The sequence below is a fragment of the Desmodus rotundus genome, chromosome 6, assembly GCF_022682495.2.
Source record: "Desmodus rotundus isolate HL8 chromosome 6, HLdesRot8A.1, whole genome shotgun sequence".
Taxonomy (NCBI): domain Eukaryota; kingdom Metazoa; phylum Chordata; class Mammalia; order Chiroptera; family Phyllostomidae; genus Desmodus; species Desmodus rotundus.
This window is the reverse complement of record NC_071392.1, coordinates 90,165,853-90,191,420: the sequence shown is the minus strand read 5'-3', so window position 1 is coordinate 90,191,420 and position 25,568 is coordinate 90,165,853. Positions and strand designations below refer to the sequence as shown.

Sequence of the window (25,568 nt, the reverse complement as noted above, 5' to 3'; positions counted from 1 at the left end):
ATCCGCCCCCCAAGTGTGTGTGGGTGCTTGTGTGCACTTGTGTGGCCCAGAAGCGGGGGCTGTCTGGGGTTCCCTAGGATGCTCTGGCGGCCTGTGTGAATCCCCGGGCGTGCAGGTGCACCCCTGGAACGGAGGCGCCTCTGGGTGGTCGCACGTTCAGCTGGATGGGGCGCCGCTGCCGCTCCGATCCCTAACTCACTATTTGGCTCCTCGCTCTTTGCAGACGCTCCCTGCGCCTCCCCCGCTCCGGGCTGCAGCGGCGCAGGCGCCGGGCCCAGCCGAGCGCCGCGCCGGGAGCGGGCTACCGCGCTCCAGGCCGGGGTCCCGGGGGAGCAGGTGAGCTACCCGCGCCGCGCGGCCCCCAGGCCCTGGGCGGAGGCGCCACCCGGCGCCCGCGCCCCCGCCTTCCCCGCCTGGCAGTCCCCGGCTTGCCTCCGCTGGCATCACCCCTCCTCCCCCCGCCGGGCTCCTCCTCTGCTCCCGCCCGCCTGGCATCCCTTCTCCGCGTCTGGCATCCCTCTTCCCCCGCCTGGCATCTCCCCTCCGCCCCCTTCCTGGCGTCGCCCTCCTTATCCCTCGCCTGGCGCCTTCCCCTCACCTGGTGTCCCCCTCTCCCTGGCTGGAATCTCCCCACGCTGTCCCGGTGTCTCCCCTACTCCTGACTCTCTTCCTCACCGCCCCCCATCGACCCCGCCGCCCGGTACCTCTTCTTTCCTCCCCGCCCCCCCGCCCCCCGTGTTGCATCTCTTCTCCAACTGGCAGGCTCCCTCCTGCCCTCCCCTCTGATACTTCCCCTCCTCATCCCTGCCTGGCGTCTTGCCCTCCTTCCTCTACCTGGTACCTTTCCATCCCTCCCCCTGGCATTTCCCCTCCTCCCCTTTGCCTGGCACCTCCTGCCTGGTACCTTCCTCTCCTCCCTCCAGTCTGGCACCTTCCCTCCTCCGCCACGGTCTTGCACCGCCTCCTCCTCCAGCCTGTCACCTCCCCCCTGCCTGGCACCTTTCCATTCCGCTCCCGCCTGGCACCGTTGCCCTCCGCCACACACCCCTGCCTGAAACTTCCCCTCCTCCCCCTTCCTGGCACCTGCACTCCTCCCTGCCTGGCATCTGCCCTCCTCCCCCTGCTTGGCATCTGCCCTCATCCCCCCTCCCTGGCACTTCCTCTCCTCCTCCCCTGCCTGGCACCTGCCCTCCTCACTCCTGCCTGGAACCTTCTCTTCTCTCCCCTGCCTGGCACCTGCCCTCCTCATCCCTGCCTGGAACCTTCCCTCCTCACCCCTGCCTGAAACCTTCCCTCCCTTCCCTCCTCCCCACTGCCTGGAACCTTCCTTCCTCCCCCCTGCCTGGAACCTGCCCTCCTCATCCCTGATGAAACCTCCTTTCCTCACCCATGCCTGGCACCTCCCCTGTCTCCACTTGGCATCCCCCTACCTGTACACCTCTCTCCCATTCAGGTGTTCCTCTGTTTCCCACCTTCCCTCAGGGCATCTCCACCAACCCCAAGCTGGGAACCTCTCCCCTCCTGGCATCTTACCCCCATCACCTCCCCTTCCTCCTCACCCTTCTGAGTCACCCCTTGGCCACCAGCCCCACACATGACCCTGAACCGCTCTCAAGCCCCCCACTCTTCACCCCCTACTTACAGCATCGTCCTTTCCTCATTCCCCACGCCCCCTCATCTGCCCAGGGACTTCAGCACTGACCTCAGCCCTCAGCCCAGGGCCCACGGGGTGAATCCAGGGAGGTCCTGCCCTTGGGGGGGGGGGCAGTGGACGGACCCACCTGCCTGTCAGCCCTACAATTCCCTCGTGATGTCCCTGGGGACGACCAGAACTCACCCAGGTCCCATCCTGGCCAGGCAATCATGCCCTTCCCCTCTGATGCCTGGCTCTCTCCTCACCTGTTGCCAAGTCCCCCGAACTTGTGTCCCTGCCTAGGTTCTGTGCTCTGCCCCAGCTCCGTCCTGCAGGAGCTGGCGCCTGGCTGCTTCGCCCATGCACGCTGCTCCCACCCCATGCTCTTCCTTGTGCCACCAGCCTGGGCTGGCCGTCGCCTGCTACCTGGGTCCCGGTCAAGGGTTGGTCCCCAGGTGGCCCCCTCAGGTGTCTTCACCAGCCTCCTGCGGCCCTTGCATCAGTGCTGGGGCCCAGGGCCTGGCCGCCTTCCCACTGTCCTCTCCTTTCAGATCCTCAGAATGGCACTTGGGGCCGCAGGTGCAGTGGGCTCTGGGCCCAGGCACCGAGGGGGCACTGGATGACCACCCCGCTGCAGGACCCTGCCACCTATGACTCCAGGCCTTCAGCACCCACCCGCCGTGGTACAGGTAGGCTCTGCCTCCCCCTCAGCCTGGGAGCAGGAGCCCTCGGGTCCCACTGCGCGTGGCTGGCTTGCTGCCTCTGGTCTCACTCCATGGGCCCCTCTCAGCACTTCTGTCCCCAGCCAGACCCATGGCAGTGCCGCTTCTCAGCCTTCCCCCACGTCTGGAGCCGCTGTCCAGGCCCTACTGACGTCTCCCTCCACCCTTACCTCCCGGAGTCCCTGGGTCCTGCCTCTCAAAGCCAGCCTGAGCCAGGGACAAATGAGCCGGAAGCCATGTTTTTGGTTCAGGTGAAAGCAGGCTGGGGCTCTGGCTTGTTCCACTTCTCCCCACCGACAGACACCCAGACCCCCCGCCTGCCCCCGCCCTTGTGCGTGTGGGCACATGCACCTGCCTCTCCACCTGCTGGAGGGACCTGCTGACCCTGGCCCAACTTGGCCTCCAGAAGCCTGACCCCAAACGTGCTGTGGCAAATGTCTCGGAGGCTTCCGGGACCTGGGCAGGGGGTTGTTCTTGGTGGGAGGGGTGGGCTTAGAGGTGCTCTTGGGGAGTCCTGTCCCCCAGGGGCTGGACCCTCTGGAGCCCCCGCCTGGCAGAGTGAGAGGCAGACAGCATGGCTAGTCCCCCGGGTCCAGAAGGAAGCGCTGAGGCACCAGGTGGAAAGGCCACCTGCCTGACAGCCCTGTCATCAGTGTCCCCCACTCCCTGTCACTCTGCTGCCTCACTGGTGAGGGTCACTCGGCAACAGGCTGGGTGCTGTGGGAGCCTGTCCCTGCCCTTGGGGCCATCCCACAGGAAGGCCACAGGAGATGATTCAGGCCTCAGGGCTCAGAGGAGGGACACCTGGGAAAGCTCTTGATGGGCAAGTGGAGGCGGCCTTCGGAGAGCAGGAGGGTGGGGTCGCTGGTGCCTGGGTCAGCGAGTGGGCTGAAGGGGAAGGCCTTTCTCAACCTCCCCTGCCTGAGACGCTGCAGGTGAGGCAGCCCTGAAGGCAGGGGCAGCCCTGACTTTCTCCACCCCCCACCCCTGAGGCTGGGCTGTACCAGGGCAAAATGGCGTGGGCACTGGCTGTGGGCTGGCCCAGAGGATGGAGCAGCAGTGAACACCATCCCCTGCTGCTGGTCACCATGAAAACAAATGCAGTGAGGGGCAGGGAAGTCAGGGCCCCCAAACAGAGGTCCCGTCCACTGCCCCACAACCTCAGCACCATCCCAGGGTAAGTGTGGACCTGTTCCCCAGCAGGCAGCCTTGGTTTCTAATGCAGGATTTAAAAATATATATATTTATTTATTTTTAGAGAGGGGAAGGGAGGGAGAAAAAGAGGGAGAGAAACATCAACGTGTGGTTGCCTCTCGCATGCCCCCTACTGGCGATCTGGCCCGCACAGGCATGTGCCCTGACTGGGAATTGAACCAGCGATCCTTGGGTTTGCAGGCCGGTACTTAGTCCACTGAGCCACACCAGCCAGGGCCTAATGCAGGATTTTAAAGGAAGGGTGTGAGCTAGTGCACTGCACACGTTCAGTTCTGGGGTGTCTGGGGCAGAGGCCAGGTCCAGTGGGGGTGCGGAGGCTGGTGGGAAGGCAGCTGAGGTCCCTGGGAGGTAAGCCAGAGCCAGGTCCCCACATGGTCAGTCCTCCTGCATCGCCGCTGATTTGGGGTGCACTGAGCTAAGCCATAAAGGGCTCCCCATTTACAGACAGTAGGTGACCCCGGCTGTTTCAGGCCCTGCCTGCGGATGGGCAGTGGGGGAAGGGAGGCTTGAGAAGGCTGGGAGGCTGGGAGGCTCTGGGGCAGTGAGTAGTACACTCTAGAGGGCCCCCTGGTGTCCCAGTGGCCCGGTCATGAGGTGAATCTCAGGTTTAGCTGGGATTCCAGGGAGTGAGGAGCCCCAGCCATCCCCCATGTGATGAAGGTGGTGGGGGCTGAGGTGCTAGGGGAAGTTTCTGGCAGGTTATTTTGGAGTCACAAGAGCCTAAAATTGGCCTTCATTCAGCGTGTGCCGGGCGGGCGTGGAGCTGCCTTTGACGCTTGGCGGCTTGGGCACGTGTTTTCCTGTGGCTGCTGACAAGCTCCCAGGTAGCCAGCGTCCAGACCAGGCCTGCAGAGCCTGGGGACTGCATTTGCCCCTCCCCCTCCCCCCGTGCCCCCTTCCCCACCCCTCAGGGCTTTACATTGTGATAACAACTGAGGGCTCATAGTCAAGCCTTGGAATAATGAGCTGGTCCTGTCCCAGGAGGAAGTGTCACAGGAGGAGGGGGAGTGGCCTCGGGTTTAACTGGATTCCGACCCTCTTGAATTGCTGCCCCAGTGGGGTCAGTCCGCTTCTAGGGGGTGCTCAGCTGAGGGCTACTCTGTGGGTCTGTGTCCCCCAGTGTCCCATGCTGAGTCCTGTGCAGACCCTCAGTGACCTCTATGGGGCCCTATGGGAGAGTGGTTGTTCTCAGCGCCGCCCACTCCTTCATTTGCTTTGAGAGCCTCATGCACACGCTCCCTGCCGGGTGCACAAACTGGGGTCGCTCCGTGCAGCTGTCCCTCCTGACCGAAGACTGTCTTGGTCCTGGAGTAAGGAGCAGTGGGCTGTGAGGGAGGGCGGGGACCAGGGACGAAGCGCTGGAGGCCTTTTGCAGAGACAGGTGCAGGGAGGAAATTGGGACTCGGGGAATACCAAGAGGGGGAGATGTGTGACAAGAAGAGGTTCGGGCACAGCCCGCACACTGAGAGGCCCGGTGCCCCTCCCGTGGCGGCACCTGAGCAAAAATCAACCCGTTGGCTCAGAAACACTGTGCTGGCCCCAAGACCCCAGGAAGTCTCTCCTTCTGAGGACGTAAAGGGGACATGAAGTAAACAAGCAAAGCGATGTCCCCGGTGACACCAAGACAGTTTCCTAGGCTAAGGCGGGGACCTGCGAGCTGGGCCACCCTAGACGCTTGGCTGACCGCGCTCAATCCAGTGATGAAATTTAGGGAAACTAGAGGAATGCGGCGTTGCCTGCCTTCAGGAAACCCTCTCTGTTAATGTTTGCAATAGTCTTTCCGATAAATGGCAGCATTTCTGGTAAATATTGTTTCAAACCGAGAATCATGCGGAGTCACATTCCTGGGGTGAGGGGACTGTCCCCACAGGAAAGTAAAGACTTCGATCAGCAGGTATACCCAAAGGTGAGTCTGGGTGCAGGGAGGGACCGTCACCTGCCTTGCCCCCCAGGTCCTGAACTGGGCCGTGGGTGCAGAGGGCAGGGCTTGTCCATGTTATTGTGGGGAGAGCTGGACGGAAGAAAGGGGGCTTGAACCCGAGGCCCACATGTAGTCCTGGGCTTGCTTAGGTGGGGCATGGCAATGGCAGGGGAAGGGCAGACTCGCCCCTCAGGGGAAGGCAGAGACGGCCCTGAACTCACCTTCCCCCCACCCAGGAGAGGAACGTGTCCAGCAGGTGTGGGGCCCTGACCACCCCATCAGACAGCGCCCTCCCCGCTCCAAGGGGGAGAGGGTGGAGAGCGGCGGCAGAGGGCTAGTCAAGCCTTCTCTTCAGAGCAATGGAGTGGGAGCTTTCTGTGAACACACGAGTGCAAGAGACCCGGGGCCCCGCTGCAGTGGGCGTGTAGGCTGGCCACAACCCCGACAGTCCAGATCTGTGGGTGACCTCTGACCCACCCCTTCCTTCTCTCTCCGTCGGAAAAATCGCCTCATTTTTCAATTTGGTTGTATTTCCCAGACACGTCTCAGTTCCATCCTTCTTTCCCATGTCACTGCCCTGGTCCATCGCTGTTGTCTGCTGCCCGGACCACTGAGGTAGCCCCCTAACTGTGCCCCACACTCAAGTCTGGCCCCTCCCCCAGCCCCGACCCACCAGGGCATCCAGAACGGGCTTCCTGCAGCACAGACCTGGCCTGGCGCATCTTCCGTTTCCTCGTGGCCTTCCAGCCCCTGCCTGCGTTCAGCACCTTCCAGCTCCCTCCCTCCTCATTAAGCTCGTTCTTCAAGGCTTGACTTAAATGCCACTCTTTCCAGGTCCACTAATTGTCGCTCCCCAATTAGTGTAACGTCTGCCTTATGTCCCCAAATTTAAATGTTTCACTGTGGAGCTCCCGAAAGGCGCAGACTGCCTCTGTCTTGTTCAGCACAGGACAGAAATCTGTTTCCTGAATGTGGAGTGACAGGTGAGGCAGTCGGGAGAGAAAGGAGGTGGCCTGCCATCCCTGTTACTGTTGGCCACACCCTCTCTACACCCCTACGCCCCAAGGGTGGGCCTTTCTTGCCTGCCCACCTTGACCTGCCGGCACCCCATCCGGCAGTCCCTCCAGCACAGGACCTGAGTCTGGAGCTCAGTCTGTCCTCAGCTGTTCTTGTGGTGAGAGAGCTGCTTCCTCCCAGTGACCTTGGTCTTGCCCTTCAGAGTTAGAGACTGCTTCTGCTGCGCTGACATTTGTCCGCCTCTGTCCATTTGGCACGTGGAGGCGGTCCTCACACTCTCTCTGCACCTGCTCTTGGAACGTCCAGCTCCGGCTTCTTTGAATGTTTCTACCTGAGGGCCTGTGCGAGCTGCTCACGAACTTGGTGCCCACTGGGGAGAGACGGCCAGCGGGGGCAGGGCCGCCCAGTGGTGTCAGCCTTCGAGTTCATTCAGGCCCCCAGTCTGTCGTCTGTAAGGTGGGACTCGATGCCCGTTCTGTAAAGATTTGGCACGGATGCTGACTACGGGCTTCCCGCCCACAGCCCCGCACAGGGCGGACATCAAGAATGCCCTCTTCAGTGCCCGGGATAAAGGGCAATGCCCAGTGCTGCCCCGACCCCAGAGCATGACTCTCTGCCCGTGACCAGTGTCTGCCTTGGTTCCAGGCCCAACCCCCTGTTGGCTTATAAAGGCCAGGGGTGGGAAGGCAGTGAGAAGCCCTTGGGGCTCCCTCCCACCAGTCCCTGGTCCCACATCTGTGAACTCGGGTGCAGCCATCTTGTAAATGTTAGCTGGTCTTTCCAGCCAGCAGCGCTCCTTCAGCCGGATGCAGTCTGCGTATTCGAGAGGCTGAACTCTTTGCCTCTAATAAAGTGTTTAGTTGGAAGGAAAAAGAAAGTGAGCCAGCGTGGGGGGTGCAGGCGAGTTCCCTGTGGTCCTCCAGCTCTCTGGGGCTGTGGACAGCTGTGACTGGGTTTCAGCAGCTGCACCAGCGGCAGGGACGCAGAGGTGGCTTTGCAGAGTTGCTTTGGGGAGATGGGGGGCATCCTGCAGTGGGGCCTGAGTAGGGGTAGAGAAGCTGAGCTCCTGCTTTGTCACAAAGCCTGTCCACCTCCCCACCCTGCGGGAGGCATTACTTTGCTTTTGCTTTTTCTTACCTCAGCTTCCCCTCTGAGTCTCTACTTTACCACCCTTTGCCCTGTGTCACCCTGGCCTCTCCCTCCAGGTAAAAACTCTGACTTAGAAACCCTTTCAAGAATGTAGCTCAGTTGGTTGGAGCGTCGTCCCATCAACTGAAAGGTCAAGGGTTCGATTCCCAGTCAGGGCACATGCCTAGGCTGTAGGTTCATTCCCACAGGGCATGTTTGAGAGGCAGCCAGCCAATCGATGCTTCTCTCTCCCATCGATGTTTCTCTCCCTCTCTCTCTCCGTCCTTGCCCCTCTCTCTAAAATCAATAAGCGTGTTTCCCAGTGAGGGTTAAAAAAAAAGTGCCCGTTCAGTGGATGACAGCCTCACCTGTCAAGACCCCCACAGCCCCCGCAACTGCCCTCCACCTGCACTGCCCACTCCTCACTTCCTCAGCAGCACCTGAGACTTAGAGCAGCCACCTGCAGGAGGGAACAGAGCCAAGCACGTGGGGTCAGAACGGTAGCGGCCAGTGCTGGTGGAGGGCTCATGGTGAATTTAAGAACTGTTTTAAGAATTTTCCATGATGTCACTAATTAATCCTCACTGCAACACTTTAAGGTCAATGCCATTATTATCATCTCTTTTTAAAAAAATTATATTTTATTGATTATGCTATTACTCGCCATCACTTTTAAGATGAGAAATCGAGGCACCGAGAGGTTAGGGGACCTCCCAACGGTCAGGGCAAGAGCCCCCGCTGAGGTCGCGTCCCTCCTTCCAGCCTTGAGAGGTGCGCCCGAATTCGGGCGGAGCAGCCAGAGCCCTGTGCATCCAGCACTGAGAGCCAAGGTCACAGGTTAATTGTTCTGGTGCTCAATGCACCGATCACTCATGGACATTAATTGCTGCATCCTTAGGGACATTAGTGTGTGGTCCCTAAAATAGGGAATGGGCAGGGTGAATTGGAGAGCTCTTTCCCCTTCAAAAAGGGGCAGCCCCCCCGCCCACTGCACCTCTGTCTGACTCTTCCAAACTATTAGTGGGCTTCTGTTGCCAGATTTTCCGTTTCTTAAGAGATTCTAGAAACCTGGGGGTTTTTTTTATGCGAAATCTGCCCATTTTTAAGGTTTCTAAGAGTGTTTAAGACACAGTGTGGTCTTAGTGGAAGCTGTCGGCCTTACCCAATTTGTAACTTCCACCTTGAACTTTCCTCACCCTATCACCCACCTCCTGTCACCTCTTCCATCCCTCCGGCTCAGACCATTTCTGACCCCGAGAGCCTGAGGGTCCCCAGGTGTCAGTGGGCCTCAGTTTGGGAAACATTGTGTGAAGGGTTGCTGTCACTTGAGGTGGTCTCTTGCCCACCTCCCCACCCCCCGTCGATGAATTATAGACAAAATGTGAAGAACCTTGTCAAAACTTGAGGACCACCTCCCCAGTGTCAGTTAGGGACCCCATTTTGAGAAGCCATGGTCACTAATCCTCAACGATGTGCTGCTGACAGGAAGGGCCGGGGGCTGCTGTGGAAACCCGCCTGCCCCCCACTCTCAACTGGTCTGTATTTAAACCCCGTGTGGTGGCCCCGCCTGCCACACTAGTTCACTACCTGGCTCTTTGTCTGTCACTAACTTGTGTCCCTCATCTTTACAATGGGAATAGCAGTATCCTGCCCTTCCCCTTCATGGGATGTTGAAAGGACCAGACCGTATAGTGAGTACTGAACTGTTTTGTAGGCTCTTAAGCTCCATAAAGATATATGTGTTGGTTTGGAGGTGTTTGACAAAATCTTCCCCCACATCTTGAGTCTGGCACATAAGCACGAGCTGGACGCAGAGGTGTGTGGGTAAACACCCAACAACTGGCTCTTCACAGGCTGGGAAGGAGGAGCTGAGCTCTGATTTGTACTGTTGGCCAATTCCTGTGGTGTAAACACTCCTACTGTGGCTGATTTTAAACTACCTCCTGACACTCCATCGTGGAACTGGATATTCCTGTGAGGGAGAGAACTTACTGCCAGTTGAAGACAAAGCCCAGATGGGGTAGATTGTCTGGAGAGAGGGCTTTGTCCTGTTTTGGAGGGGAGGACACAGCTCACCCCATTTCAATGCCTTCAGCAGAGACCTGGATGAAGAGAAAAGGTCCTGCTCTCTGGAGTTATGAATGGTACACAGCTGGGAAAGACAGTAAACATGCAGATAATGGAATTGAGATTCGGAACCTCTCAATCCAGAATGATGGGCTAAGGCTTACTGGATGACTCTGAACAGGAATACATACGTGTCCGTTCTTGAGTCCACAAAGGCAGCTTTGCAAGAACGGGATGGGGGGTCATGCTTTGGCACAATCGGAGGAGAAAGAGAATTGAAATTTTCATTGACAGTGAGTTCAACCCAAGTCCAACGTGGGCGGCTACCCAGGAGTGAGTCACTAATAACAGCGGTGACTTTTTTGGCCCTCTGTGACTTGAAGAGAATTTTCACCTGTTCTATCATTACTGCTTTGCAATTCACGGTCACCTGGCGAGACAGGTGAGGTGATGGCATACCCATTCGAACGACAAGGAGACTGGCTCAGACAGGTTGGCGTGACTTGGTGCTGCTGTTCTCTCGTCCATCAGGGTGGGGAGAGACCCCGACTCCGGTCTTCTGGGCCAGGCTTATGGAGCGCAGTGTTCTGAGAGCTGCGCTTAGGCTGCGGGGGCAGAGCGGATGGCCCACGGACTGGATGCTGATCCCGTGCAGACCAGCAGCGGGACAGTGAGGAGCCGGGCTGGGCGTGGGTCAGTACCTAGCACTAACCCTGGACAAGGAGCTGAAGCAACAGAAATGCATCTTCTCGCAGTTCTGGAGGCCAGAAGTCTGGGCTCAAGGGGTCAGCAGGTCAGTTTGTTCTGGGGGCTACGAGCAAGGACCCATGAGGAAGGGCCGTCTCCTTGGCTTGCACGTTCCGTCTTCTCCTGCATCTCCCCACATCGCCTTCCCTCTGTGCGTGTCAGCCTCTCTGTCCAAATGTCCCATTTTATAATGATACCCATCATCTTGGATTTGAGTCACCCGAATGACCTCATCTTAATTGGATGACCTTTGGAAGGACCATGTCTCCAAATAAGGTCACATTCCGAGGCTCTGTGGGTTAGGACTCCAACAAATGACTTTGGAGGGGAGGACACAGCTCATTCCGTAACAGGGGGATGGTGATCACTGCCTTCAGCATCGGGAGTCATGCCTTACGCAGGAGAGAGTGAGCTCTCGGTGGTCTGAACCTCCAGGAGATTGACCCCAGGGACTCCCTGCCGCTGCGGAATCCCTCGGGCTCCTGGCTGCTGGAACACAGCCGCCTTGCCTGGCTCTAGCTCTCGCTTCATGGAATGTGCGTGGCCAGAGGAGGGGCCTTCTTCCTTCCCGTGCCACGGATACCCTGGCGTTCAGTCAGTATGCCAGACCACAGCAGCCCTGCAGCCAGCTCCCTGGGACTCTTGACAGGACGGCAGCTGCCGGCTTCTCCTCCACTGCCACCAAGGCCAGCTGCCACCAAGCCACAGCCCCTCTGAGCAGGAAGCTGTTCGCTGGGATTGCCTCCCTCCTCTGTAAGGACCCCGAGCTCTGAACCCAGCACTGGGCCAGGCACCCTGGCTGCAGGCTCCACAGTGAGAGGCCATCTGCCCTAGCACGTGCCCAGGGCTCTGGAGTGGGACGCAGGGGTCCTTCCTTCGCCTCTTATCCCCAGCCTGGTGCTACACTTGCGGCCGACCTGGGGTGGGAGGTGATGTGAGCTTCTTGCGTCTCCAAGCACGTCCAGGCCTTCAGTCCCAGCAGCCCCTCGCTGGTCCTCAAACTCACATGGTCCGAGGGCTGAGGCCATGTCTAGCGTGTGAATCAGCAGCACTTCTCACAAAGCTGCCACCCAGTAGGTGCTCACTTAAAGTGGGAAAGGAAAGGCAGGGGTGGGAAGGGACCGGTGCAGGGGGGAGGCCTCACTTTTCCTTCAGATGCCTCTGTCAGCAGCTCCAAAACCCCAGCTTCCCTAGGCCAGCAGTGGCCTTATGAATTCTTCTTTGATTTAAATCCAGTCGGTTTGCTGTGGAGGCTCCCGCCACGTCTCCCTCTCCCCCATCTCCTGCAGCCCCTCCCGAGTTCCTGGGCTGCACACACAGGCTTCCCACGCGAGGCCCAGCCTGCCTACCAATGGCCATTCTCTGCTCAAGGAAGCTGCCAGTGGTTTGCATAGGACCCAGACTCACCACCCGGCCCCCAGAACTAACCACGATGAGTGATCACCCGGCCGGCTGCCCACAGGTACCTTCTCTGGCATTTGTGACCCTGGCCGTGGCAGGGCCCCGAGGGCTCCCTTGTTTCCGAGGTCCCCTACTAGCTGGGGCTGGGTTAGCAGCAGGACCACTGGCACCCGGAGGGAAGCAGAGCAGCGGCAGGTACCTAGCAACAGCCACGAGAGCTCAGGAAGTGTTCCCTCTGTGCTGGGTGCTGTGCTGACTCCTGCACACACGCAACCTCGCTTGGACCCTCCCATCCCCCCGTGAGTCAGCTGTGGGGCTCCCTGTCTTGCAAATGGGGAAAATGAGGCCCAGACAGGTGGAGTAACTTGTACAAGGTTATGGTCATCAGTGGCTGAGCTGGGCATGAACCCCCCGCTGACTGAGTCTGAAGCAGCGGTTCTCAGCCCTGGACAGTTTCACCCTCCAGGGACAAAGGACAATGTCCGGAGGTTTGGTGTGTTACACTAGAGAGGTGGGGGTGATAGGAGAAGCTACTGGGTGGAGACCAGGGACCCTCCTAACAACGTCTGGTGCATGACACATCCTCTGCAAAAGAAGTCTCTGTCCCAAAATGTCCATGGTGCCGAGAGGGCTTTAGACGCCTTGTTCTCAAGTCCAAGCTCAGAGCTGTCACACCATGGAGCCTGCAGAGACCCCAGCCGGGACATTGGGTTCAGGGCCTGGGAAAAGACAGGATCCCAGAAGACCAGAAGCAATGGGCAGGGCAGCAAGGTCCCATTGTCCCAGCCCTGGGCTGAGACAGGCTGGGTTGCAGTAGCCAAGGCAAGATCCCAGATCTGGGAGCAAGGACCCCGGGGTCAGGGCCAGCAAGAGACTCCCCAGAGTGGAGACTCCTTACGGAGGTGGGTTGGGGCACCAGCCGGCCTTTGTTACTAAGGTTTGTGGGGACCAGGGGCATTGCACCTAGCAGGTCCAGGCACCGAGAGCACCCTTCCCCTGTCTCCCCACCCCTGGCCACTCCATGGTGAGTCTTCACGGGGTTGCTTGGCTGTCACCGCACTCTTTGGGCCCAAGAGTAAAGCACGGTCTGCTGACTTATAGGGTCTTCCGCGTGGGGACATGGCTGAGCCCGGCTTTGTGAAATCCTTGATTACAGACACCCTGGCAGGCCATCGCCTCTCGGCCGCACATACTTCTGCCTGGTTCCCCCCAAAACCCTGAGGTCCTCTGGGCACAGATGGAGCCTTTTGCCTTCTGCTCACATCATTTCTCCTACCTTCCTTAGGCCAGGCTGATTTCTTCAGTCTTGTGGCTGCCAAATGGCACCAGGAAGGCAGGACAAGGTGGCCCTGGGGCTGTCCCAGAGCACCACCTGCCTATGGCCAAGTAACACGTTCCCAAAGGAAGCTCCCACTGCGGTGGCCAAGTGGGAGGACGGAGAGGCATGGGGACCTGGTGACTGTGTTTCCCACTCAGGAGTCACACAGACGTGTCTCCACCTACAAGGCCAGGAAAAGCTGCCAAACTGCCCACTACTCCACCCACAGGAGCGAGGGGCTTAGTCCAAGTTGAACTAAAATTCTTTTTTTTTTTTTTTTGGCTAAAGAGTCATTCTAATGCGGGACCCAAAGGCGCCTTACCAAATGCGTGGCAGAATGTTTTGGACACCTTGATGGTAAATTTCCTAGAATTTGTGTTCCCACTGATTGAAACAGTCTACTGGAGATCTTTTGGGGTGAATTTTAAAAGATAATTGAGGGTAATTCAGCTTAAACGCACAGGCCGCTGGGGATCTTGATTTTTCTCCTTTAAAAGGCAGGTGTTTGGTGAAGGTAGAGGGGCCTGTGTGTGTGTGTGTGTGTGTGTGTGAGGGAGAGACAGAGAGAGACAGACAGACAGACAGAGACCGTTCCCAGCTGGCAGGCATCCCACACGGAGGCGTCAGGGAGGTACAATAGCTTGGGATGCAGGAGCGAACCCAGGGACCTTGAGGTTGGGTGACCGATGTGCAGTTCCAGCCCCAGCCTGTACCAGCGCCATGACTTTCCAACAGACACATGGTTTCTTCGAACCTCTTGTCTTTATCTCCAGAATAGGAACCCTACCCCCCACCTGGTGGGGTCTCTGTCAGGAGTAGGCTGGTCACTGTGTGTGAAAGTCCTTGGCCAGCAGTAAAGTCCTCGTCAAACCCAAGATGTTCTCGCCAGGCACCCTACCATAACGTGAGCACAGAATGTAGCACCAGCCCGCATTTGGAAGCGAGCTAGAAATCCCGAGTTGACTTGGCATGGGCTCTCTTTACCCCGAGGGATCACAGTCCGTACCATGTGCCAGCTACTCGGGATTTACTTGTGAACAAGACAGAAAGGTCCCTGCCTTTTTGGAGCATACCTTCAAGGGGGTGGGGAGGAGTCGGACACTGACACAAGAAGAAAGTTGATAATATAGGGTGGGGGAAAGGTGTGCAGCCCCGTGGGGAGATGAGGGGAGGGAAGGGAAGCCTGCAGTTTTTACTAGTGTGGCCACATTGTGCCCATTAAGAAGAGGACATTTAAACAAAGACTTCAGGGAGATGAGAGTTAGCCATGCAGAAGAGCCTTCCAGGCGGAAGGAACAAAGCCCCGGGGCTGCTGAGCACCTGGCGTGAGTGAGGAACCACAAGGAGGCCAGAGAGGAGAGTGAGGGGAGATAGGAGGTGAGGGCGTAGGGGGAACAGGGGGTTGGGACTGGCTCCCGGGACTGCAGAGCCTCAGCCCTCACCCCGAATAAGATGAGGGGCCTTGGGAGAGATTCGAGCAGAGGAGTGATGGGCTCTGATTCCTCCTTTAAAAGACCACTCTGGTTGCCACGTGGAGAACAGACTGTTGGGGCAGGTTGGAAGCAAGCTGGCCCCTATTCACGGGCTGGACCAGGTGGTAGCAGGGAGAGGTGAGGACGAGCCGGATTCTAGATCCAGAGCCAGCGGGACTTGCCTGCAGATTGGACGGGGGATGGGGATGGGAGAGGAAGACAGGATCGCAGGGCAACTCCAAGGTTGTGGGCCAGAGCAATGGGAAGGAGGGCGAGGACAGTGGGCAGAGAGTGGGGGCTTTGTTGTGGGGATGCAAAGGTGGAGCCATCTGGGAGAGACCCGGGAAGAGATGTTGAGTAGACAGTCGCGTATCCAAGTCTACGGGTCGGGAGAGGGGACGGCACAGGAGGCAAACTTTGGTGGTGGTCAACACACAGGTGGCCTTTAAAGCTATGACACTGGTTCGGATCACCAAGTAAGTGATTTTGGGGGAGTGACGAGGACCCAGGCCTGAGCTCACTCGCACACTGAGAGGGAAGGTGAGCTGGAAACCCAGGCCAGGGAGTACCCTACAGCCGGGGTGAGGGAGCATTTCCAAGAGGAGAGGGCGGCCCACTGTGTGGAGTGAGCTCATCAGTGGCCCCGACAGGAGGGTTTCCAGTGGAGCAGTGAGTAGGACATGTGCTGGGAAGAACTGGGATTGGGGAGAAGCAAAGGCAGCGAAGGGAGGCAACACTTGTGAGAAGTTCTGTTGCAACTGGGCAGTGGCCAACGGGATAAGCAGACGGAGGAGTGGAAGGACTTTGCCTGCTGCCTGTCAGGACGCTTCCAGTAATGAGGGGAAAGCTGACCTGTTGGCTGGGGTGGAAGAGAATCCCTGGAGCAATGCCCCTGATGGCCAGGGGGGCAGGACGGGTGGCTCCAGACCAGAGCGCATGTCACTGCCATAGGAACGGGAGAGAGCTACCAGGAGGGGGGAGGTTGTGGGAGTCTCTGGAAGTTTCTTCCATTTTCTCAATAAAGCAAGAAGCAAGGGCATCAGCCAGGAGTGAGGAGGAGAGGAGGTGTTGGAGGTTGGAGTAGGGAAATGAGGAAGACCTGTGTCAGTGGGATTGGGAACGGAAGTGAACGGACGGGGGACAGCCTGGGGAGGCCAGGCTGCACGAGGCCACTGAAGTCTGTGCTCCTGAAGTGACAGCGAGGCTGGGTCTGGGCTGGAATGTGTGTCCCTCCAGCCACCGTCAGGTGCTGGGTGCAGGGGAGGAGTTGGTGAGGCTGGATTTAACTCTTCAGTACGAAAGCCATGAATATATGCAAGGGAGGCCACCTGGGTACCTTTCGTGTTGAGTGCATTTCCCTATCATTTCAAAGAAGGGAGTCTATACATAAGGGTGTCGTTGCAAGGAGGGATGCAGGGCAGAGAAATGGACCGGAGGTCCCAGTGGCGTCACAAGCACTGGGGGCCAAGGCACTAGACAGAGTGGTCAGAGAGTGGGGGCTTGAGCCTGGCATCGGGGTGGCAGTGGCAGAGGCTGGCATGACAAGATTCAAGAGATGGCCCTGGCGTAAGGGGCTGAGGGAGGGGCAGGGTTGCTGGAGGAGAGGTGGCAAGGAACCCAGGCCAGAGGATCTGAAAAGCAGCAGGAACAGGGACAGGGACAGTCACACTGATGGGTGGGACAGTGAACCGGGAGCTGGAACCCTCAGGAAATGAAGGCGCCGTGTGTTGGGGTAAGATGCAAAACTGGGAGGCCTGCAGGCAGCTGCCATGGGACAAGGGTGTGGGGGTCCTACCCTACCTCCAGGTCAGTGGGGGGTCGGGGGGACCCAGCTTCTATCGCAGGAAAGCAGAAGGGATGTTCACTGGAGTGGCCAAGTGGATTGGACGTGTTACTTATGAGAGACCGCAGTGTGGAAGGGCTCAGGTTGGTGGGAGAGGGGAGCAGAAGTGGGGTGCCTAGAGCCTGACGAAGCCACGCTGCAGAGCTGAGGGGAGTCTGGGGCTTTCTACGGCACAGGGAGGCAGGGCCAGCTAAGGCAGATGTGTGTGCAGAGAGGCGGCAGGTTGGGCTCCCTGGGAGAAAGTGCATTTCAGACCCTGTGAGTGGGGCCACCCTTGACTCGGAGGGAGCTGCAGACATCTGGGGGGCCAGGCCCCTGGGCTGCCATCGTGGGTGTTCTATCTATACATTCCGCTGCCCACTGCCCGTTGGGTTAATTTCCCCCAAAATTGTCTTCCAGGAAATCCAGATAAATTCTCTTCTGTGTTCGGTTTTCTTCACTCGGCGACATCCCAGACCTCAGAACATAGTGAGTGGTTGGAGGAAATCCCGCCGACCACCTGCTCAGAGCAGAGGCAGAGGGCTGAGGCCTCAGCAGCTTTCCAGGGTGAGGGAGCGGGGCCTTCAGTCACCTTGACATTGTCCCTACACTGGTCATGAAGTGCAGCCAAGTGTCCTCCCAGCCCAGGGAGCACAGGGAGCCAGCGCCTGTGCTCGAGGCCTGGTGATGGGGGCAGCTCTCTGCCCTTCTCCGGGCAGGCCGGACGAGGCCCGGAGGCCTTCTCAGAGGTCAGGAGTAAGGCAGCAGCATCTTGTCTCACAGATGAGAACAGCAGCCAGCCATAAGCAGAGCTGTGTCCACAGGAAGTCACCATGCTGTCTCCTGAATCCGGTCCCCCCACTCCCCACACCATGAAGAGAGTGAGGACTGGCCCAGAGTCTGCTGATTGCCCTGAAGGTGGGGCGGGATGTCCCAGGAGCCTCGGGCAGTTGGGTGATGGCAGGAGCAGGGCTGCCGTCAGCAGGGATGGCCCCAGCCAGAGACAGAGGGTCCAGTAGGGACGGGTGGGTTTCCCCAGCCCTGCAGATGGGGGTAGGCGCCTGGCCTCAGGGTGGAGGGGACAGAGGGGTCGCTTCTGCTTGGTGTCTTGGCAGCCTGCAAGTCCTGAGGCCTCGGGCCCCCCTTCTTGCGCCCTTGCATTTGCCCTGAATCTAGCTGGTCCAGAGGGAGATGTGGGGAACCGGACGGTTCTATGGGGCGGTCCCTGCTGCCCCACTAGGCAGAGCCATGCTGCTTTCCAACCCCTGGGCTGCAGGAGGTGGTGGGGCTCTTAGAGCACCACTGAGGATCCCATACCAACACCACACCAAGACCGACGCCGTCCTTGCCAAAATGGGGACCAGGCCAGCGTGGCTCCTTTTTGCCCAGAGCCACAAGCTGTTGGTCGGGAACTGTTACAACAGGCCACCTCACGAATGGTGGCCATGGGGGGAGTGAGAGAAAACTGGTTGAAAATCCAAAACGAGCTTTCCCTTCCCTCTGGCCTGTGCGCCTGCACAGCATCCTCTCCTCCAGCATCCTGATGTTCGCACCGCCTGTGTGTGAGGGGCAGGGAGAGGGTCGCAGAGCCCCCCAGACTGAGGAAGCCCATGCAGGCAAAGAGAGGAAGGACATACTCGTTTGGCTGACCTTTACCCTGCACTTGCTGACCCCGAGGGGGGCCCAGGACCCCAAGGCTAGGCCCTCCCCTGCCCAGAGGCTGACAGAGTGGTGGTGAGAGCTCCACCTGAGATGTGTGGGGGGGGACCCTGTGGTGTCGCTGTGGACTTGGCCTGGTCCTGCTTCTCCATGTCTGTCTGCCTTGGTTCCACATGTCTGCCTTATGGGATCCTTGCGTTGCAGGGCAGGAAGGGCCCTTGTTTTATTCCTGAGGAAGCTGAGGGACCGGGACTCGCCCAAGGTCACACAACTATTTTGCGGTCCTACTTGGTCTTTGTCTTTGTTTTTGCTTCTTCCTATCGTATTTGTTGCCCTTGTGTTTGCAAAGCTGACACAGGAAGGCGAAGTCTCACGGAGAGACAGACAGCCCCCTTGATTCCAGGTCCTGGGCACAGAACCATTCTTGTCCGAAGAGAGAAGTACCCAGCACTGCCGTGCGCTGCCCTGGGAAGGCGGTTGGAGGTGGAGGCAGTGCAGCACGGTACCCTCATGGCCACGGTCTGGTCTGCCCTGCCCAGGCCCGTCTGCTTCCTCCAGTCTGCTGGCTGGAGGAAGGCCCTTACTAGAGGTGGGGGCTAAGGGGCACACTCCCCTCCACTCACCTCTGGGAACTGGGCCTGGCCCCATGGACTATCCAGGGTTAAGCCCCTAAGGTAGGCTGGGGAAGAGCTGCCTCTGGGTCCCCAGGCTTGCTGTAGGGTTTAGTGACCAGAGCGAAAGTGGGTGTTGTAGAGGCTGGGTTTAGGGATGGTCTAGGACCCTGAAATCAGGGGTCTTCAGCCTGAGAGCTCCCAGTGGTCCCACTTCATTCCCATTCTCTCTCTCTCTCTCTCTCTCACACACACACACACACACACACACACACACACAAACACACACACCCTAGCCCACCAATCTGCGAGGGCAATTCCATTCTGCTCAGGAAGCTTTATTGCTGGGGTAGAGGGAAAAGGAGGCAGCAGAAAGAGGTCCCTCCCTGCAGCCCGCTTTCCTTTGTTCCTCCCCTGCCTCCCTCCCTCCCTCCCTCTCTCCCCTCCCCAGCTTCCCTCCTCTCCTCCTGGCCTCCTTCTTACATTCTCCCCCGTCTTCCCCCCTTCTTCTCCTCCCCCTGAGTGGGGTCCCCATAATGGGACCTCCACAGAAGAGGGGAGAGTGGGACTCGGGGCGCGGGCCCTAGCCCAGGTGACCGTCTTCCCGCAGGGAAGGAGTTAAGTCTCCTCGCTGCATCCCTCCGCCCTCCCCGGCTCCCCCCACCGCCCCGAGTCCTGCAGCTAGGCCCTGGGCTGACCTTCACCAGCAGGGAGGCCGCAGTGCGCATGCCCGGCCTGGCTCCGGCAGGGCTCCCGCCACTGCCCCGGCCGGGCCCGAGAGGGCGAGGGGCACAGCCACAGGCCAGGATGCGCCCCCGGCACTTGGCGCGGTGGAAGGGGGGGCTGACGAGCTGTCCCGCCGGCCGCGGCTCATCTCTCCCTGCGTGGGGAGCGGCGCTTTGCCATTTGGTGCTGGTGGTGCTTCGGCGACGAGGGAAGGAGAGATGGGGGGACGGCAGGGGGGACTCCGGCTCCGGGCCGCCCGGACACGCGCACGTCCCAGCCGGAGCGAGGCCTGGGCTTGTTGGCCTGGGCGCAGGGGACTGGGAGGAAGCCCCCTGCCAGTTGGAATCGGGTGTTTTGCGTGGCTGCCTTCCCACCCAGCAGGAGAAAGTGGCGGGGCACTGCTGAGTGCCCTTTGGGGGGCTAAGCGGTTGGGGATCCTGGCCTTTGTGACGTGGGCATTCTGGCGGGGCACCACACTGGCACCTCTGCCTTCTGGCCTGAAGGGTCCCTTGCGTGCGCCCCTATAGGGTCGCCCTTTAAAGAGGGCATGCAAACGCGGGGGCTTTGTGAATCTGGCCTTGTGAGCGCGATGTGGAGTCGGCTGAGGTGTGCCCGCAGGGGCAGAGCCCTGTTGCGCCGGTCCCCTGCTGTTTGCATTACTGTGTGCGCCTGGTGTGTGCATTCTGTGTAGGATGCCCCACTCAGTAGGAGGACATCTCCCCGGGGCTGGCTGCAGGGGAAGGCCCTGGTCCTGGACTGGCCCAGGAGGAAGTTATCTATGAACTTGAGTGATACCAGCTCCTGGGTTCCACCGTCTAACCCCCTCCTGCACCTCTACCACGCAGACCAAGCCCCTCAGGAATGCTGGGCAGCCCCACCCTCAGACTTCCCAGGAGCTTAAGCTGGGGTGCCCATCAACCTCCTCTTTCCAAAAGGCATCTCCAAGAATTGAGAACTCTGCTCTACACAAAGCCTGGAGGGGTGTACCTGTGCCCAGTCCCCCAGAACCTCCCCTAAGGCCTGTGGTTTCACATGTCCCTGCTAGAAGCACCCTGAGAAGGTGGGGGTACCCATGGTGACTCACACCTTCAGGTAGGTGACTGAGGATGAGTACCCTCTGCTGGCCACTGGGTTGTGGGTGGTCGCAAGTGTTAGCACGCATGTGGTCACGTGGAGTCCTTGTGCCCAGGTGTGGGGGGAACAGTGGGACTTAAAGCCAGTCCCTGTCCTCAGGGGGCCACCACCTACCTGGGAAACCAAACCTAACACAGAGGGCACAGGGAAGATGGCAGTGACATTCGGAGAAGATGATGATCTGTGTGTGGGACCAGGGAAGGCTTCCTGGGGGAGGTGGGGCCTGAGCTGGGGCTGTGAAGGATGAGTATGCTCTGAACAGGCAGACAGGAGGTAGAGGGCATTCCAGGCAAAGAATATCGTGAGCAGAGGCTTAGAAATGGGAATGAGGGGTTTTGGAAGTTAGTGAGCAGGCTGGAGAGATTTCCTCCCCAGGTCGCTTGTGGCCAGCTTCACCGCCTATTCTACCCACCCAACCCCACCCCCTCCCCAGGGCCCAGGCTCTGTGGATATGGGGGTCTGGGGTGAAACCTGGGTAGAGATTTGGTAGGAAGGGAGGTCACATGTCCTCTCTGGCCTTTCAGGGGACTGACAGCAGGTGGCCAGATTGCCCAGGAGCACACAAGGGCCCAAGAGAAACCAGGGTGCTGTCAGTCCGGACTGCCCACACAGAATACTGCCACGGTTCTTTGTCCTGACCTCTGAAGGCATTCTGCAGGGTGGAGGGCCAGCCCTTCCCCCCACCCCAGTGCAAAGCTGGATCTGGAGGGCCTAACTTCAAATAAGTTTTCCACCCAATTGGCCTCCCCCACCTGGATTCTGGCAGTGCAGCCCCACGTGGCCCATAAACTTGACCCACTGTGGTCCCAAAACCCACTGGGGCTCTTCCTCCAGAAGGAGGAGAAAGGGGTGTGGTCTTTAGGGACAGGGGCGGTGCCAGGGCTCCCAGTCTGTGGATCTCAGGACTTGCCCCTCCCATTTCCTGTCCCTCCTTAACCCAAGGGACTGCCAGCTCCCGCCACACCAGCCTGCTGGAGCTCCTTTATAACCCTTCCCCTACCCCTGCTCTCTTTAGGGCCTTGAGGTTGGCCCTAGCATGCCCAGCTGCCCCAGGTCTTCTCAGCCCCCTACCCTACACCCCATTCCAAAGCCACCAGGCCCTGCCTACCTCGCTCTCTGTACCCATCCATCCTGGAGCACCCCGGCCAGCTCCTTGCCTTCCCCCACATTTTTCTCTTCCTGTTCTCATGAGCCCGATCCACCTCCCTCTTTCTAAAATACACCCCCTATTGCCCTGACTTTCACACATAGAGACAAACAAAGACTCACAGACCCAGAAATAGACTCACAGGGAGCTGGAAGACACAGGCCAGGTCCCGCCACGCACGCACCCCCCGCGCGCGGGCACTCGCACCCGCGGCTCCCGTGGAAGGAGGCACACAGAGAAGGCATTTGTCTGTGCACGCACATAAACATCCACACCCACCGCCACCGCCGTGCCCACACAAGGGTGCAGACACACTCGCGGGCAGACAAGGGCGCGCACATCTGTGGACGCAGGGGACACCGCCTCCCCGGCACACCCACCACTGCCGCCGCCAGGCGCGGGAGGAAGGCCTGGTCCGGGCTCGGGCTCCCCCCATTCCTTCCAGCGAATGTTTCCCTACTTGGCCTGCCAGGTCTCTGGGGAAAGGGCCTCAGAAATGCAGCAGGAGCCACTTGGGGGAAAGTTGGAACTGACTGTTCCCTGCCTGGCCCTGCCGCCGGATTCCCTAACCGAGAAACTATTTGTGGCGAGAGCCTGGTGGCCGGCGAGCCCCCTGCCACCTCCCTCGCGTCCCCTCCCCGCGCCGCCTCCCGCGGCCCTCGGGCGGCCTCGGCTGCAGTGCCGCTGCCCAGCGCCCGGGAGCCGTGCTTGCCGGCGTGCCTTGCCGCTTATCTGCGCTGTTTGGACAACCAGGGTTGGAAAGGCAGGCTTTTCTGTCCCCGCCGAGTCAACAGGCAGACCCCGGGCCGCTGGACTATTTCTGTCTTATCAGTGCAGGAATGCGGCAGCCGCGGCGGCGGGCGGCGGCGGGCGGGCGGCGGCGTGGGCCGTGGGCCGTCAGGGCAGCCCTGAAGGGGCCCCCTCCCCACTCCGCTCGAGTAGAAGTGTGAGAGAGCCCAGCAGGACTCAGAGGGGAGAGTTGGAGGAAAAAAAAGGCAGAAAAGGGAAAGAAAGAGGAAGAGAGAAAGAGAGTGAGAGGAGCCGCTGAGCCCACCCCGATGGCCGCGGACGAAGTTGCCGGAGGGGCGCGCAAAGCCACGAAAAGCAAACTTTTTGAGTTTCTGGTCCATGGGGTGGTGAGTGGGGGAAAGTTAGCGGGGGAGGGTGAGCGAGCTGGCTCGGGCTGAATGGAGGGATGATCGGGAGAGGCCGGGAGGGGGCTCCTGCTCTCCCACCAGCTAGCGGGGGGCACCACGGGCCCGCGGCCCAGCCCCAGCACTGTGCTGGCGCTCTGGCACCTCAACACGTCCTCGGGCGGCCGGCCGGGGATGGGTGCCCGGGGATGGGTTCTTGTCAGGGGCTGGGGGTGGGACTTGGGGGACTGTCGCCCCCAAGTGGGGGGGTCCCCTCTGTACCAGACGTGTTTTCTTCCGTTCTTTCCCTCGTGGGCCCAGGTGTTACCCCAGCCCTGGGGGTGGGGGTGGGGGACATGGCATGGGCTGGGCTGGCTGTTCATGGGTTGGAAGGTTGGTGGAGTGTCTCTCGGAGTGTCTCTCTGATTGTATCCCGGGAGCAAGGAGCAGGTGACCCCTGGAGGCACTGTGAGCAGGAAGCTCTCCCGCTGAACAATCTCTGCATCCTATCGGCAGGACTCTGGGGCTTTGCTGGTGGTCTCTGCCACCCGGCTCTGAGCGAGGCCCTCTGCAGGGACAGACCCCAAATGAAGGGGTCCCAGGATCCCATTGGCTGACTCAGCCACCAAAAGCTGATGTCCTTGATGCCTCAAAGGTGTGAAGGGAGGGCTGAAGTCAGGGAAGCAAGGCCTAAACACCAAAGGGGCTGGGCAGCACTGTCCTGCCAGGGGCAGGCTTGGGAGGCACACAGGGGACCCGAGGGAGCCCAGGGCCACCTGAGGGCATGGGAGCCTCACACTGAGGCCACAGGGGCCAGGTTGAGGGGTGTGGAGGGCAGCAGCAGGGGGGAGGCAGGAGCTCCAGAACTTGGGGTGGGTGCCAGGGTGGGAGCCGGTACCAAGGAAGCAGTCAGGTTTTCTGTGGCCAGATTTGGTTCTGACCCCAAGGAAGGCATGTTCTCAGTGAGGGCAGCCAGAGTCCCTAGAATCTTGGCCCTTCACAGGGGTGGCCCTGGTGGCCGCCACAGCTCTCTGGAGCCTTTTCAGCAGATGAGCAAGTATCACTGACCTTGATAAATGGGAGAGCAGCTGATAGGGAAAATGGGTTTGCTGAAGTGGCCTGGCCTCCAGCTGGAGTCCCTGGGATAACTTTCCAGGGGTGCTTGTGCCGGTCAGCTGAGTGACCAGTCCTAACGCTGCCTGGGACACTCCCTTTTCAAAAGCCCATCCAGGAGGGAGAAAGGCTACACATGTGAATTTTGTATTTGGCCAACTTAGAGCTTCAGTTCTTGAGTGGCTGTGGACCCCAGTGCACCGCACCCATCTGTGCTGGTGCGGAATGGCCGGCCCAGGCTCCATTCTGGGCCACCACCCTGGAGGTGTGAGCGACAGGGTCAGGTGGGTGGGGGAGGCAGGCACGTGGGCAAGCTGGTTTCATTGGGGAGAGATGGACAGAGACAGCTGGCTGGTTGGGGGTTAGGGTTAGACAGTGCTGGGCTGGAGGGAGAGTTGGCAGTTAGAAGGGAATTCACAAACTGGGGGTTGGGGTTGGGGGCGGGGTCAGGGCTCCTCCTTGCGCCTGGGGGCAGCTGCACTCTTGGGGGTAAAGTGGTAAAATTTAAATGATAATAGAGCACAGGGTTGGCACCCCTTGCTCCTTAATCTTCTTTCTGCTTTGCTTGTCCCAATCCCCATCCCACCCACCCTCCATTCTTAGTCCTGGAATCGGGACAAGCGGGGTTTAAAGTCTGTGAGACACTTCACTTGGTGTATCTGAGCGCCTGGGTAGTGTCAAGGGAATATACCCACCTCCTCTCCTCTCCATGGCCCCTCCGAACCCGGAGCTGTGACCTCACCGGGGTGGGGTGGGAAGTAGAGGATATGATGGGACCACCTCTGGTGATTCAGACCAACAGGAAGGCAGAGAAGGATGAGAGAGGAAATGTGGCTGCTTTTCACCTACCTAAGCCCTCTGGGCAGCCATCTCCGGCCGGCTCCCTGCTGTCCTCCCAATCAGAGAATCCTCACCCTCTCAGCCTCTCAGGCGGCCTCCAGCCCCACCTCCAGCCTTCACCTTGGGATCAAATTATATGAGAGTGGGCTGAGTTAGCGAAGCACCTGGGTGTGGAAGCTTGGAATCAGCCCAAGGGGGGTAAGAAGGGGTTGGGGCTGAGGGGTCAAAAGCAGGGCCCAGAGACCAGAGTGTGTGGAGATGGGGGGAGGTGTGGCGCAGGCAAGGCAGGACCGCACAGGAAGCAGGGAATGAATGGAAAGGGGCCTGCAGGAGGCCCAGAGGGAGCTAAGACCCCGTCCTAGGTGAAGCGGCAGACACCTGAGAGCCGTGGCCGCTTAATGCTGCCTTTGCCAGGAGGAGCTGCGTGACCTTGGCTAGATCGCTTTCTCCTTGAGCCACGGTTGTCTCATCTGTCAAGTGGGGATGGAAGGATCCGCTCAGTCTATCTTACAGAGGAGCATGTGGATGTGCACATCCTTTGAAAAGGTTGAAAGGCGCCATTAATATTCATTTTCGCGGTACCTTCCGCAAATCCGAGGCTGGCAATGCCCCGTGCAGTTGCCTGGCTTCAGTTAGCTTCCTGCAGCGAGACGCAAAGCCCCCTCCGCCAAAGCGGCGCGGTTCCGGCGCCCCTGCCCCTCCCACCCTCGCTCACGCCGGCTGCATCAGGGTCACCGGCCGG

General features: G+C 59.6%; 1 protein-coding gene across 4 annotated transcripts in view; it reads left to right on the top strand.

Annotated features, from left to right (window-relative positions):
- Positions 1–255: 255 nt before the first annotated feature.
- SMARCD3 (SWI/SNF related BAF chromatin remodeling complex subunit D3) overlaps positions 256–25,568 on the top strand; it is a 31,607-nt gene continuing 6,294 nt past the window's right edge. Inside the window, exons 1-3 of one of the 4 annotated variants that reach the window (XM_053926105.1) lie at positions 262–336; positions 2,185–2,322; positions 11,740–11,912. In XM_053926105.1, coding sequence (XP_053782080.1) covers positions 2,253–2,322; positions 11,740–11,912 — 243 coding nt within the window. In that variant the 5' untranslated portion in view covers positions 262–336; positions 2,185–2,252. Of the gene's footprint in view, positions 337–2,184; positions 2,323–11,739; positions 11,913–19,512; positions 22,877–23,389; positions 23,529–25,568 lie in introns of those variants that run through there. The other 3 variants (XM_053926108.1, XM_053926106.2, XM_053926107.2) reach the window with 3 other exon arrangements.